Source organism: Rana temporaria, chromosome 7 (genome assembly GCF_905171775.1).
Source record: "Rana temporaria chromosome 7, aRanTem1.1, whole genome shotgun sequence".
Lineage (NCBI taxonomy): Eukaryota > Metazoa > Chordata > Amphibia > Anura > Ranidae > Rana > Rana temporaria.
This window is the reverse complement of record NC_053495.1, coordinates 205,833,348-205,848,804: the sequence shown is the minus strand read 5'-3', so window position 1 is coordinate 205,848,804 and position 15,457 is coordinate 205,833,348. Positions and strand designations below refer to the sequence as shown.

At 46.9% G+C, this 15,457-nt stretch overlaps 1 protein-coding gene across 4 annotated transcripts in view; it reads right to left on the bottom strand.

Moving 5' to 3' along the window:
- The window catches only part of SZT2 (SZT2 subunit of KICSTOR complex), a 223,145-nt gene that overhangs the window by 134,912 nt on the left and 72,776 nt on the right, over window positions 1-15,457 (bottom strand). For all 4 annotated transcript variants that reach the window (XM_040360883.1, XM_040360884.1, XM_040360885.1 and 1 more), the window contains 7 exons: window positions 14,881-15,142; window positions 10,948-11,092; window positions 8,743-8,835; window positions 6,677-6,743; window positions 6,333-6,599; window positions 3,413-3,551; window positions 1,169-1,285 (listed from right to left, as the gene is read on the bottom strand). In XM_040360883.1, the coding sequence (XP_040216817.1) occupies window positions 1,169-1,285; window positions 3,413-3,551; window positions 6,333-6,599; window positions 6,677-6,743; window positions 8,743-8,835; window positions 10,948-11,092; window positions 14,881-15,142 (1,090 nt within the window). The remainder of the gene's footprint in view (window positions 1-1,168; window positions 1,286-3,412; window positions 3,552-6,332; window positions 6,600-6,676; window positions 6,744-8,742; window positions 8,836-10,947; window positions 11,093-14,880; window positions 15,143-15,457) is intronic.

The following is a 15,457-nucleotide window of genomic DNA, read 5'->3' as shown; positions in this document are numbered from 1 at the left end:
GCAGAAGAGTTTACACTTCCTTCAAAACAAGGCTTCGGACAGGCTTTGTTAAAGCTCTCTGAACACCAGTTGAAGCTCCTGAAGCTTACTACAGTCCTGTGTACACCTTGCTTTTGCTTGGTGCTTCGATGAAGTTTCGGTGGAGCTTTGATGGGGCTTTGGTCAAGCTTTGATGGGGCTTTAGTGGGGCTTCAAGCAAGCTTTGCCATAGACTTATATGGAGGCTTTGAAGCACAACTAAAGCTACATGGGATGCTAGTACTGCAAGGGGCGGATGCTAGTACTGCAAGGGGCGGATTTCTTCACGATGGGCTCGTGTGAGGGGCGGAGGTCCTAAACAAATATATGTAGACGCCGTCGCAACTTACACGGGCAAGTGCTGTATTCTCAAATCACTTGCTCCGTAAGTTGCGGCGGCGTAGCGTAAATCGGCCGGCGTAAGCCCGCCTAATTTAAATGTGGAAGGGGGGGGGGGGTGTGTTTTATGTTAAACTACTGTGACCCGACGTGATTGACGTTTTTGCGGAACGGCGCATGCGCCGTCCGTGGAATTTCCCAGTGTGCATTGCTCCAAAGTACGCCGCAAGGACGTCATTGGTTTCGACGTGAACGTAAATGACGTCCAGCCCCATTCACGGACGACTTACGCAAACAACGTAACTTTTTTCAAATTTCGACGCGGGAACGACGGCCATACTTAACATTGGCTGCGCCTTACATAGCAGGGGCAACTTTACGCCTAACGTAAACGTCGTAACTTTACTGCGTCGGCCGCGCGTACGATTGGGAATTCGCGTATCTAGCTAATTTGCCTACTCGACGCGGAATTTGACGGAAGCGCCACCTAGCCGTCAAAAAAAAAAAATGCAGTTTAGATCTTACGCCTGTCGGATCTAATGGATATCTATGTGTAACTGATTCTAAGAATCAGGCGCATAGATACGACGGCTCGGATTAGGACTTAGGACGGCGTACATGGCGTTGCGCCGTCGTAAGTCCTCTGAGAATCCGGGCCGAAATCTCCAATCCTGGAATTCATCCTGAATGTGTTGAGAGAAGCCACCTAAAATGAAGAAGGTCCTATGACGACACTCTATGAAGAAGACATGATGAGATTCGGATGCGTTACACAGGAAGAGGAAATGAAGGGTAGCAGCCAATGGTTCACCTCTGCTCCACATTGGATGGGAATCTTTCCAAGGCAGGTGGGATCTCTTCATCAGAGCGATATGAGGATGTCTGAGCGGGGGAGCGGGGAAAGGAAACGCTGCTCTCAGAGGTATACCTGGGAGGGATAGAGGAAAGGATATGGGGAGGGGGATCAAACACAACACAATGACTGAAATCGGCAAAGCGAATGGGAATATAGGCAACACCGCAGCCATTCTCCGACACCAATGCAAGCGTCCAAGCAAATGAAATACAGCAAACATGCACGGAAAATGGATGGGGAGTGAAATGCGATGACAATGCACATTTTATATTGAGTTTCTATCCATCTCTACAGAAGAATACAATGAGGCCAAGTGTGATTTTAGACAAAGTACACCCCCCCCCCCCAGACCCATCTTCCTACTTACCTCAAAAACAGCCAAAAGGCCGGTGAGTCTCATGTGATGACCCCATAGAAGTCTGTGGAGGTGCTGCCAACCCAGAGAGGATTCCACTGAGGGCTGCTGAAGTTATATCTGCTTATATTTTGCCTTCCTTGGTTTCTCCCCCCCCCCCCCCCCGACCAACTTATCAATGACACGTTTAAATAAATCCGGTCCGTTTTCATTACAGTGGAACCTCGGTTTAAGAGTAACTTGGTTTGAGAGCATTTTGATTTACGAGCAACCTTTAAAAAGAAATCCTGACTCGGTTTGCGAGTGTTGACTCGCAAGACGAACAGAATTCAAGCTAATGGGGCCTGCAGTACCGCATTTGACCTGAGGTGCGGGGGCGCCAAAGCCAAGCGTACCTGTTCAGAAATACTCTGTTCCCGGGTGTTTTCGAGCCTTTCTGAGGTCAATCGAGCTGTCCCGTGGGCTTTCCCAGTGTTCCTGAGGCTCTCCGGCACCCCCCCCCCACCTCTGGCCACATGCGGTATTGCATGCCATTGAAGTCAAGGCAGAACAAATTATTTTCCTTTCCATTGACTTCCATGGGGAAACTCGCTTTGATATGCGAGTGCTTTGGATTACGAGCATTCTCCTGGAACCGATTATGCTCGTAATCCGAGCTTCCACTGTATTATTTTATATATAATTGTAAAATATAATTATATACATATTTCATATATAAATTAAATAGACTATGAGGACTTTGCGAGCTACCTATTAAAAATAAAAATGTGTAATAATAAATGACAGCTGCTAGCACTAATCGCGTCTCATAAAGCCGTGTGAGAACAATATTATAAAAATAAAATAAAAAATACTGCGCTATCTCACTCAAAATCTTCCCAATGATGAATTTTTAAGTGCCAACATTGTAATAAAACACCCAAATATAAATCGTGACAGTAAATCAACCTGAAAAAATATATAATAAATATAATCCTTGGTCCCCGTGGAGCACGAATCAGTACTAACTTCACAGCAAATAAATATGAAAAAATATATATATATATATATATATATATATATATATATATATATATATATATATATATATATATATATATATATATAGTAAATATAAAATTATATTTTATATTTAATTGTATTATATTTCAACTTTTTAACTAATATCATGAATTTAAATAATCATTAAAATTTATTGTCGGCCATTATCGGCGCCATTAGCGCAAGAAAAGCTCAAGAAAAATGTATCCCTTTAAATCCTATATATACACTATAGTGTCAAAAGTATTGGGACGCCTGCCTTTACACACACATGAACTTTAATGGCATCCCAGTCTTAGTCTGTAGGGTTTAATATTGAGTTGGCCACGCCCTATTCAACTTTCACAATATTCCAAAAAAAAAAAAAAAATGGTCTTATGTAATGTTTTACATTTTCTGAGATACAGAATTTGAAGGTGTCACGAGCTGTAAGCCATAATCATCCGAATTAAAAGAAAGAAATGCTGGAAATATATCACTCTGTGTGTAACGAATCAACCGCATATACTCGAATATAAGCCGAGGCACCTAATTTTACCATAAAAAAATGGAAAAACTTATTGACTCGAGTATAAGCCTAGGGTGTCCATCTGCATGCCTCACTTTGCCTCACTGTGTCCATGCCTCACTGTGCCCATGACTAGACTGACGTTTAAAGGGGTTGTAAAGGTTTGTTTTTTATTTATATGTTTATATTCATCTATATATATATATATATATATATATATATATATATATATATATATATATATATATATATATATATGCGGTATATAGGACAGGACATGTAGTGCTGCTCATACCGAGTATGCTGCGAGTCCTCATTCACCCCCTCTATCTCCAGCGGTAAAGTCAGCACATATATGTCCAGCATGACGCTCAGATCTCCCAGAGAGATGCTTTGTAGAGTCTCGCTGTTCTCAAGACATCCGACAACTTCACCTGGAAAACAACAAGAGAAACCGTCACCGGGTGTCACCGCAGGAAAGATTTAGTTACAGTGTCAGGCTGACAACACCACCTCCGATTCCACCATCGTTGTCAGACAATACCAAGCATGCATCTCGTCACCATATGAACTGTTTAGCTCTATAGGCTGCTCTAAGACCCCTTTCACACTGGGCGCTTTTCAGGCATTTTAGAGCTACAAATAGCGCCTGAAAAGCGCCTCTCAAGCCACTCCCAGTGTGAAAAGCACTCAGACTTTCACACTGGGAGTGGTATTACTCTGCAATACCCCCTGCGCAATACTCTGCAATACCCCCTTGCGCAATACTCTGCAATACCCCCTGCACAATACTCTGCAATACCCCCTGCACAATACTCTGCAATACCCCCTGCGCAATACACCCTGCGCAATACTCTGCAATACACCCTGCGCAATACTCTGCAATACCCCCTGCGCAATACCCCCTGTGCAATACCCCCTGTGCAATATGCCCCCCCCCCTCCTGCTTCTACCGACTCAACGCTACGATCGAAGCCAGGATTGTTTTTTTTATTTTTTTTATTTCAGGCTTCCCAGCCTAGAGGTGAGATGTGAGGTCTTATTGACCCCCCCCCCCCCTATATCTCACTGTAAAGAGGACCTGTCATGCCATATTCATATTACAAGGGATGTTTACATTCCTCGTAATTGGAATAAAAGTGATCGAAATTTTTTATTTTTTGCGGAAAAACGTGTCAAACTAAAATAAAGTAAAAGTAAAATGAACAATAAAATATATATATTTTTTTTAAAGCGCCCCTGTCCCCGTGTGCTCGCACGCAGAAGCATACGCAAGTCCCGCCCACATATGAAAACGGTGTTCAAACCACACACATGAGGTATCTCTGCGAATGTTAGAGCGAGAGCAATAATTTTGGCCCTAGACCTCCTCTGTAACTAAAAACATATAACCAGTAAAAATATTTAAAGCGTCGCCTATGGGGATTTTTATGTAGCGAAATTTGGCACCATTCCAGAAGCGTGTGCAATTTTGAAGGGTGACATGTTAGGTATCTATTTACCCGGCGTAACTTCATCTTTCACATTATGCAAAAACATTGGGCTAACTTTACTGTTTTTTTTTTTTTTTAAGCACAAAACTTTTTTTTTTTTTTTTTTTAATACGTTAAAAAAATTGCTGCGCAAATACCATGCACGATAAAAAGTTGCAATGACCACCATTGTATTCTCTAAGGTCTTTGCTAAAAAACGTATATAATGTTTTGGGGTTCCACGTAATTTTCTAGCGAATAAATGATGATTTTTTCATGTAGGAGAGGAATGTCAGAACTTGTCTGGGTGCTCCAGAACGCCTGATGGTGCTCCCTGCATGTCGGGCCTCTCTATGTGGCCAGGCCGTGTAAAAGTCTCACACTTGTGGTATCGCCATACTCGGGAGGAATAGCAGAATGTGTTTTGGGGTGTAATTTGTGGTATGCATATGCTGTGTGTGAGAAATAACCGAATATGAAAATGTTGTGAAAAAAAAAAAAAAAAAATCTTGATTTTTAAAAGAATTGTGGGAAAAAATTAAAACTTCAAAAAACTCACCATACCTCTTAATAAATACCTTGGAATGTCTTATTTCCAAAAAAAGGGTCATTTGGGGGGTATTTGTACTTTTCTGGCATATTAGGGTCTCAAGAAATGAGAGAGGCCATCAGTACTTCAGGCATGATCAATTTTCAGAGATTGGCACCATAGCTGGTGGACTCTATAACTTTCACAAAGACCAAATAATATTCACCAATTTGTACTTATTTTTACCAAAGATATGTAGCAGTATAAATTTTGGCCAAAATGTATGAAGAAAAAATACTAATTTTCTAAATTTTATAACAGAAACAAAGAAAAATTCATTTTTTTACAGAATTTTCAGTCTTTTTTTCTTATAGCGCAAAAAAAACAAAAAAAACAACGGTGATTAAATACCACCAAAAGAAAGCTCTATTTGTGTGAAAAAAAAAGACGAAAATTTCATTTGGGTACAGTGTTGTATGACTGAGTAATTGTCATTCAAAATGTGAGAGCACCGAAAGCTGAAAATTGGTCTGGTTATTAAGGGGGTTTAACTGCCCAGTGGTCAAGTGGTTAATTTGATTACCGTATTTATCGGCGTATACCGTGCACTTTTTTGCCCTGAAAAACAGGGCAAAATCGTGGGTGCGCGATATACGCTGATACCCGCGCTTTGTTCGAACCACTGCGCCGACATATACCGAGCGCAGTACACTCGGGTATAGTCGGTCAGGCTCAGCTCCTCTCGCGGTCACGTCGTGTGCATCCTGTACGTCGTTTACGCGAGAGGAGCCGAGCCCGCCCGACTATACACGAGTGTACTCCGCTCGGTATATGTCGGCGCAGTGGTTCTAACAAAGTGCGGCAAGCGGGGATCGAGCGGGGATGGGGATGGCCGCAGAAGGACGCCGGACCGGACAAGGCCGCGGATGGACGCGCTGGACGACGGGCAGGGGAAGGACGCGCTGGACGACGGGCAAGACACCGACGAAGGGCATCCAAACTGTACGTATTTTTTATTTTTTTGCAGATATCCTACTTCAAATTCGGGGGTGCGCGCTATACGCAGAGGCGCGTTATAGCCCGATAAATACGGTATATCATGGTTCTAGCATCACTCCTTGCGCTGCCGAAATTTCAGAAATGATGGGGGAATCTAACACACGGGGGATAAGTGCAATGTGGCTTTGATCACTTACATGTCCTTAGTGACTTACCAAGGCAGGTGGGCAGTGTCAGTACGGGCATAGAGCCGTGCTGATGCTTGTGTGTCACCGAGCAGATGAGATGCACAAACAGCGGCGGCATTTCATGCTCCGGCAGGTCTTGCCCATTCAGAGAGTCTCCCAACACGCTGAAGGAATCATCATCCTGGTTCACGGTCTCCGATCCCGACAGCGATTCAGCATTATCCGAGTGTTCCCGATACTCCACCTCCAGGTCCGGGTCACTCTCCGTAACGATGCCGCCGGCTGATGTGTTGCCTGGGATGAGAAAGACGATTAGGAAAAATATTCCACGTGTAACCTGAAAGATGGAGCCATCGATGCCGACGCCTCACCTTCTGCTTCGGAGACCTCCATGTCGTCGCTCGGTTTCCGGTCTCCTGTGTCATGAGCGCCGTTCTCCTGGGAGGATGAGAGAAGGAACACACAAGGCATTTAGTGGGCCGCAGCCGCCGATCAGCGTGTTCTGACAGGAGCAGGTCCTGCTGGTGGAATACAATGTCCTGGTGGGAGAGAGGGGGGGGGGGGGGGGGGGGGGGGGGGAGTCCTCCTCCCACCATGTTTGTGTGGATGGAGGAATCTGTTCTTTTTATGCTCAGCCCGCTGGCTGAACGAAGTAGTAATAAAAACGAATGCTGTATGGCCAGCTTTAGTTTTAGAAAAGGGTAACCGCTCAGATGAAACCAAAGAGCCTTCTCACTGAATCCAAACCCATGGGTGCCGGCAATGCAATGGTGATGCAAAAATATAGAGGAAAACTTGGACAGCCGCACTCCAAAAAACGTTCCTTTTAATAAAACTGGTCACAAAAAATACATGCCACAGCAAAAAATAGAACAGAAGCTGACGCGTTTCACACTGTAGCCCAGTGCTTAATCATAGCTATGATTAAGCACTGGGCTACAGTGTGAAACGCGTCAACTTCTGAAGGAGGCGGTCCTTAAGTCGTTAAAATACAAATAAAAAATTGCCCTGTGTGCACGAGCCCCAAGTGAACAAACACAATCTGCAGGGGGATCAAATCATTATTTTCCCCAGATTCATAAACGATGTACGCCGGCGTATCTCCAGATACGCCGCCGTAATTTCGAATGTGCGCCGTCGCATCTTTACGACGATTCACAAAGCGAGATACGTCCAAAAACATGGCTTCAGCCGTCCGACGTAACTTGCCTACGCCGGCGTATCGTGGGAGCATAGTTACGCTGGACGCATTCGGCGTTCCCATTATAAATATGCAAATAAGCTAGATATGCCAATTCACGAACGTACTTGCGCCCGGCGTATTAATATATGCTATTTACGTAAGGCGTACGACCGGCTTAACTTTACCCCTCATAAAGCAGGGGTAAGTCATGTTAAGGTATGGACGTCGGAAACGTCGGAACAGCGGCATATTGTACGTCGTTTGCGTAAGTTGTACGTGAATGGGGCTGGGCGTAGGTTACGTTCACGTCGACAAAGCATTGAGCCGACGTATCTTAGGAAGTATTTGCGACGCGATTCTGAGCATGCGCCGTTCGTTAAGCGCATCATTTACGCGGGGTGACGATTCATTTCCATACAACACGCCCCCTACCAGCCTACTTTGAATTAGGCGGGCTTACGCCAGCCCATTTACGCTACGCCGCCGTAACTTACGGAGCAAGTGCTTTGTGAATACTGCACTTGCCTGTCTAAGTTGCGGTGGCGTAGCGTAAATAGGATACGCTACGCCCGCACAAAGATGCGCCCAGATACGTGAATCTGGCCCTTTATGTATTACTATTACATATTATTTTGTGAATGTATGAACCTGGATCCGCTCCTTAGCTAAAACCGAATGACACTTCTACATCTGAAGAGGGGTTTGTAAGTTATCAGCCACCAACTATGGTAATCTAAAGCCCTGTACACACGATCGGTTCCAGACCGATGGACCGTTTTCATCAGACGAACCGATCGTGTGTGGGCCCCATCGTTTTTTTTTTTATCCATCGGTTAAAAAAATAAATAGAACCTGTTTTTTATTTTTCTTATGGTTAAAAAACCGATAGAAATAAAAACGATCGTCTGTGTGGAAATCCATCGGTTCAAAAATCCATGCATGCTCAGAATCAAGTCGACGCATGCTCGGAAAGCATTAAACTTAATTTTTCTCAGCACGTCGTAGCGTTTTACGTCACCGCGTTTGGACACGGTCGGATTTTTAACTGCTGGTGTGTAGGCAAGACTGATGAAAGTCAGCTTCATCGGATATCTGATGAAAAAAATCCATCGGATTAGATTCCGTCAGACGACACGATCGTGTGTACAGGGCTTAAGGGTTCTATTTTTTTTTTTTCCAGAAACAATTCAAAGAAAAAGTAAAAAAATAAAATTGCATTGCATTGAAATACCACCTTACATTAAGGACACTCACCTCTCTCCTCTGGGAGGACGGACAGTAGAAGAAATAGTGAGGGTTTGAAGGCACCGTTTTAAAGTGGAGACTCCCAATGGCCAGAAATTTATCCTACATAGAAAAAATAAATAAATAAATAAGAGGAGTGGAGGAGGGGAAGGGAGGGGGAGGGGAAGGGAGGGGAGTGGAAGGGAAGGGGAGGGGGAGGGGAAGGGTAAGGGAAGGGGAGAGAAGAGGGGGGGGCGGCTGGCCTAGAGGAGCTGGATGGCTAAGATTACAGAACTTCCACACTACACCAGAAGGGGATAAGGGGGAGTGTCCAGGGGGAGGGGCAATGTTTACATATCCACTGACTGTTATGGAAGCCGACGCGTTCCGGTGACTTGTCGTTAAGGTTCCCCTATCCAGATGGTTCCTGTTAGGACTGCGCAGGCGCAATCCTTGCCGACGGAAATCTCCGAACCTTGGCCGGCATCCAGGCTCATTCCTTAACATCCCCGTGGATTGGATGATGTTAAAAAAAGAGCCAGGAGGCCAAGCGAGCGGAGCGAGCCGGCCAAGGGAAGCGAGGACGTGAGGCCGACTGGCCACTTTCCTTAAATTCCACGTCGCCCTGGATGCCGGCCGAGGTTCTGAGATTTCCGTCGGCAAGGATTGCGCCTGCGCAGTCCTTACAGGAACCATCTCGATAGCCGGAAACCATATTGGCAGATCACCGGCTGCTTAAAGCGGGGGTTCACCCTATATAAAAAAAAAAAAAAAAAATTGTTTTCCCTCTAGCATTAAATTCGGCATAGTAGCGCGAGCTACAGTATGCCTGTCTGTATTTTTTTATCCCCGTACTCACTGTGCAATTGGATATTGAAGATTCTGGGGAATGGGCGTTCCTATGGAGAGGCAGCATGATTGACGGCCGGCCCTGGCACGTCACGCTTCTCCGGAAATAGCCGAAATAGGCTTGGCTCTTCACGGCGCCTGCGCATAGCCTGTGCGCAGGCGCGGTGAAGAGCCGAGACCTACTTCGGCTGTCTTCGGGGAGCGTGACGTGCCAGAGCCGGCCGTCAATCACCCTCCCTCTTGCTAGGAACGCCCATTCCCCGCGGCAGACGGAATCGTCTATGTACGATTACACTGTGAGTACGGGGATAAAAAAAATTAAGACAGGCATACTGTAGCTCGCGCTACTATGCCGAATTTTATGCTGAAATGTTGTTCTGCAGGGTGAACCACCGCTTTAACACAGGCCTCGACAAAATCCGGGCACCCGGTCGCAATTGCGAAAAGAAATTGTGACCTGGCGCCCGGGGAAGCTTAGGCCTAAAGAAGGCCGCAAAGCCGCGGCCTCAATTACCGTCGGGCCCGGGCCCGCCGCGTGGGAGCTCACGGAGACACAGGATCCTGTATCCACGTGCGCCCCCACCTCCCTCGCCGTGTGATCGCGGCGGGCCCGCGCCCGCTGGTAATTGAGGCCGCGGCTTTGCGACCTTCTGCAGGCCTAAGCTTCCTTCTGTGATCTGGCGCCATCTTGTGGTGGCCGTTGGCATTACAAGTAAAACAGCAGTTTTAATGTGTTTTTCACGGTTTTCACTGCCATCTCCTTCCCTCTAATTAGAACCCCCAAACATCAGTCTCCTCATTGGCTCACACAGAAGAAAGAGCCTTTGGCTCCTGCTGCTGTCAATCACAGACAATGAGAAGGGAGTGGGGCCGAGCCTGCTCTGTGTGTGAATGGACAATGTCCTATCACAGGAACGCGGCTCGGAAATGAGTCTGCTCAAGTGCCCCCATAGCAAGTGGCTTGCTTTTGGTTAGCCGGGTGGAGGAGCCAGGACCGCTGGCGAGGGACCCAAAAAGAAGAGGATGGGGGCCTCTCTGTGCTTGCTATCAGGGGCCCTTTGCAGGGTGGAGGAGCCAGGACCGCTGGTGAAAGACCCAAAAAGAAGATTATGGGGGCTGCTCTGTGCAAAACCATTACGCAGAGCAAGCAAGTATAATATGTTTGTTATCTAAAAATTTTAAATCCAACCTGTAGAACCCCTTAAAGTGCATGTTCTAAAGTGCTGTATTATAAGCATCCTATATATAAACTTTATAATTGTTTTGAATATTGAAGAGGGTAGTCCTTATGAACACGGTAGTATCATTATTACATTTTCTTATACAATAAGGAGTAAGAATTGCATTTAAATGTTTTGTTACAAGATTGAGGAAGATGATAAAGACCTGAATGACCCGATGAAGGTCCAGAGACACCTCACATGGATGTCCAGATTCCAGGACAGACAGCTGCAGCTCCGGGTAGATGCCGCCGGGTTCCGGGGTGGAGGCCACATGGAGGTCCTGTTCTCCGCACTCCTCTGTATCCACACTATCAGCAGAAGAAACCAAGAAGGAAGATCATTCAGTTTATGGATTTAAATGGTTTCCGACAACTAAATTTGTTTCTGTTCAACTGCCTCAGTCACACATGTGAAAGTTGTTCTTCCTTCCGGCAGTGACAAGCCAAACATCTACTGACCCCCCATCAATACCTGAACTCACAAATGGACAAAAATCCACACAGACACCCTCCAAAACCTTGTGGCTAGTCTTCCCAGAAGAGTGGAGGATGTTATAGCCACAAAGGGAGAAAATCTCCATACCAAAGCAGATGGTTTCGGAATCTAAGGTCCAACAAGCTCCTGAACAGCAGGGAAAATAATGGATTTGATCCCCCTCCAGATTTTGAACGTTTGCCCACTTACAAGGAGTCAAAGGGTCTATCATTTTTATCATAGGTGTATAGACCCTTCGCAGGCTTCAATGGGAGGCCGAAAGGCTTCAATGCCGGTTTGCCATAGAGGAGGTGGCAGCGGCAGCACCCGATCTGAAGATGGGCCGAGGTGCCGACACCATGGGCTACCTGGGCAGGCAAGTGCTCATATATTAAAACTTAGCAGCTACAGTATTGGCAGCTGCTGACTTAAATTGTTTTCCCCAGGCTGGAACACCTCTTTAAAATGAAAATTCCAGGCCAAACAAAACTAATCCTAAAAATGCTACATCCCCCCCCCCCCCCCTTCTAACACGTTGACCACCCTGTCTAAAAAAGGCATACCGTATTTGCCGGCGTACAAGACGACCCCCTTTTTCCCAGTTAAAATCTTGGTTTTGGGATATATTCACCTTATAAGACGACCCCCTTGCTTCACTGTGCCATTACATGCCTCACTGTTCTTGTGCCATTACATGCCTCACTGTTCTTGTGCCATTACATGCCTCACTGTTCCCGTGCCATTACATGCCTCACTGTACCGTGCCATTACATGCCTCAATGTACCGTGCTATTACATGCCTCACTGTTCCGTGCCATTACATGCCTCACTGTTCCCGTGCCATTACATGCCTCACTGTTCCCGTGCCATTACATGCCTCACTGTTCCCGTGCCATTACATGCCTCACTGTTCCCGTGCCATTACATGCCTCACTGTTCCCGTGCCATTACATGCCTCACTGTTCCCGTGCCATTACATGCCTCACTGTTCCCGTGCCATTACATGCCTCACTGTTCCCGTGCCATTACATGCCTCACTGTTCCCGTGCCATTACATGCCTCACTGTTCCCGTGCCATTACATGCCTCACTGTACCCGTGCCATTACATGCCTCACTGTTCCCGTGCCATTACATGCCTCACTGTACCGTGCCATTACATGCCTCACTGTACCGTGCCATTACATGCCTCACTGTTCCTGTGCCATTACATGCCTCACCTGGACGATCCCTTACCTTATCCCTGACATGCAGTCTCTGTCAGATTGCGGGTGTCCATTGTTTAAAATCCGCGCCTCCTCCTCGTGCTGTTCCATGATAGGCGGAACACTCAGTTTCCCAGCAGTGCCTGTGTTCAGCCTATCACAGATGTTCTCTTGTCCGAGGCCGAAGATGAGAAGACAGCCGTGATAGGCGGAACACTGAACAGAGGCGCTGCTGGGAAACAGTGTTCTGCCTATCACGGAACAGCACCAGGAGGAGGCGCAGCTTTTGAACAATGGATACCCGCCGCGCATACAGGTACCGGCGTATAAGACGACCCCTGACTTTTGGGGGGAAATTTGAAGTACAAAAAGTCATCTTATACGCCAGAAAATACGGTATATAATTACCTATCCAGTCACCTGATCAGGCTACACTGTCGGCTAGCGGTGGCTGCAGGGCAGAGGACGGAGTGCCAACCAACGGTGAACCACAGGAGGTGATGTCACCGCTCCCAGGCATCTCAGCTTCTATTGAGGGTGCCTTCTTCTTCCCTGCAGCCGCCACTGACTGACAGAGGGGATCACATACTCTTTGGCTAACCCGTAGATGCTACAACACCTTTAAAGGGATAAGATCACTGTTAGGAACATGTTACACCCATTGTGACAGCAGGCAGGATCCTCTCTCCTAACCTGCTTTCACAATCCAAATGGAGCGCAGCTGTGCGGGGCTCCGCCCACAGGCCACGTCATTTATTCACTCTGAATGAATAGACTACAAGTACTATCAGCCATTGCAGCAGACAGCTTGTAGTTCTCAATGCTGGCGAGCCCTCTCGTAGTTTATTGACGTTCCAGGACTTCAGTAACTGCCTGCCCATATGGAAGGTACAGGCAGACAGCTGTAGTAACAGTCTGCTGGAGCCTGACATTGCACCCTCGATCACAGATGCAATGCATTACAGGCTCCTAATGCCCCGTACACACGGTCAGAATTTCCGCCAGAACAAGACCGATGTGAGCTTTTGGTCGGGAAATTCCGACCGTGTGTAGGCTCCATCGGACTTTTGCTGTCGGAATTTCCGCCAGCAAAAGATTGAGAGCAGGTTCTCTATTTTTTTCGCCGGAAAAAAATCAGATCGGAAATTCCGATTGTCTGTAGCAATTCGGACGCTCAGAAGCATTGAACTTCATTTTCTCAGAATGCGGGGAAGGAGGGAGAGGAAGGGAGAGAGGAAACCCCTATCGACCTCCCCAGGAATGCACCAGCCGAACCACCATGCCAAGGCAAGTGAATGCTACTTAGCCATCCTGCGACCACCGGCTGGAGACATTCCAGACAGACCCAACATCCGCGCAGTTACGGCATGGCTGTCGGCCGGGCACACTGTGACACGACCATAGAGACCATTCATATGTGTGCCCTGGAGCGTAAAGCTCACCGGCCACCCCTGGAGCAACGGGGCATGTCGTGGACGGCCCAGCGCGTAGCTAAAGGCCGGCACACGCTCGATGGCCGAACATGGGGGGACTACAAGGATCGAGGATCCAGCCTGTCACCGAGTCGGCAGTTGATTGTAGATCCCAGGATCCAAAAATGCAGGAAAAAAACTAAATAAAAGCGGGGAAAAAAAAAAAAAAAAAATCGCCAGAGCACATGGGCTCAGAAGAGCAATGTCATCTCCTTTCACTAGGCAGAAAAAAACTGGGGCTGCATGAGGCAGAGTGAGGGATGTACCCGGGGGACCCGCCCCCTGGGAGGTACTGTGCTGTGAGAAGTTTTAACACTTAAAGTGCGGTTTTCTGCCTAGTCAATCTCCTAGAAGGAAGGATAATACCCTAAGGTCAATTGCTGCTGTGTCAGTCCATGAACGGAAGAAATGGCTTCCTTTACCTTAGTGCAGTCCTCCTTCACTTACCTCATCCTTCCATTTTGCTTTTAAATGTCCTTATTTCTTCTGAGAAATCCTCACTTCCTGTTCTTCTGTCTGTAACTCCACACAGTAATGCGAGGCTTTCTCCCTGGTGTGGAGAAAGCCTCTTGAGGGGGGAGGGGGCGAGCAGGAGTGTCAGGACGCCCACTAACACACAGCTCCTTTCTCTATCTGCTAAGTAGAGAGCGTCCTGACCCTCCTGCTTGCCCCCTCAAGAGGCTTTCTCCACACCAGGGAGAAAGCCTCGCAGTACTGTGTGGAGTTACAGACAGAAGAACAGGAAGTGAGGATTTCTCAGAAGAAATAAGGACATTTAAAAGCAAAATGGAAGGATGAGGTAAGTGAAGGAGGACTGCACTAAGGTAAAGGAAGATATTTAGGGGGGAAAAAATTACCTTTACAACCCCTTTAAACAGAAATCATACCATGAAGCATTGGATGTGAACAAGAATGAAGAGGGACCTGCGATGGTCTGTAGTCAATACCTGGACTCGGAGTGCAGGACAGACCCGTCCTTAGCCGCCACCTCATCTTCTTGCTCCAGGCTGCCGATGCGGAAGCTGGCCTTATTGATAGAGGGTCGGGGGGGAGACCCCTGCGTCTCTCGGAAGCCTCGGAGATGGCCACACAGAGTCATCAGGAAGTTGGTGATATCGACCTCCTGCAGCTGCTCTTCACAATAGTCTACCGCCGTCAGGAGGTCTTGGTGTGACACCCAGAGAGACTGCTGAAGCGCTTTGAACATGCCTGAAAAAACACCAGGGGGGGCAAATTAGTATCATGGGAACGGCCTCAATAGACTTGTAGTCCAACAGGAGAGAACTTAGGCAGGGCTGACAACACTTCTTGAGATTCCAATACAAAAGAGGCATCATATAATAACAAGCGAACGAGGGCGCCACCATCTAAGTGTAAACCGTGTACAATAAACATAAGATCATTAAAGAGGAAGTAAACCCTCTCCAAAAAAAAAAACTGCAAAACAAAGGCATAATGAGCTAGTATGCATAGCAAACTAGCTCATTATGAATTTACTTACCCGAGAACGAAGCCCCCGCAGCG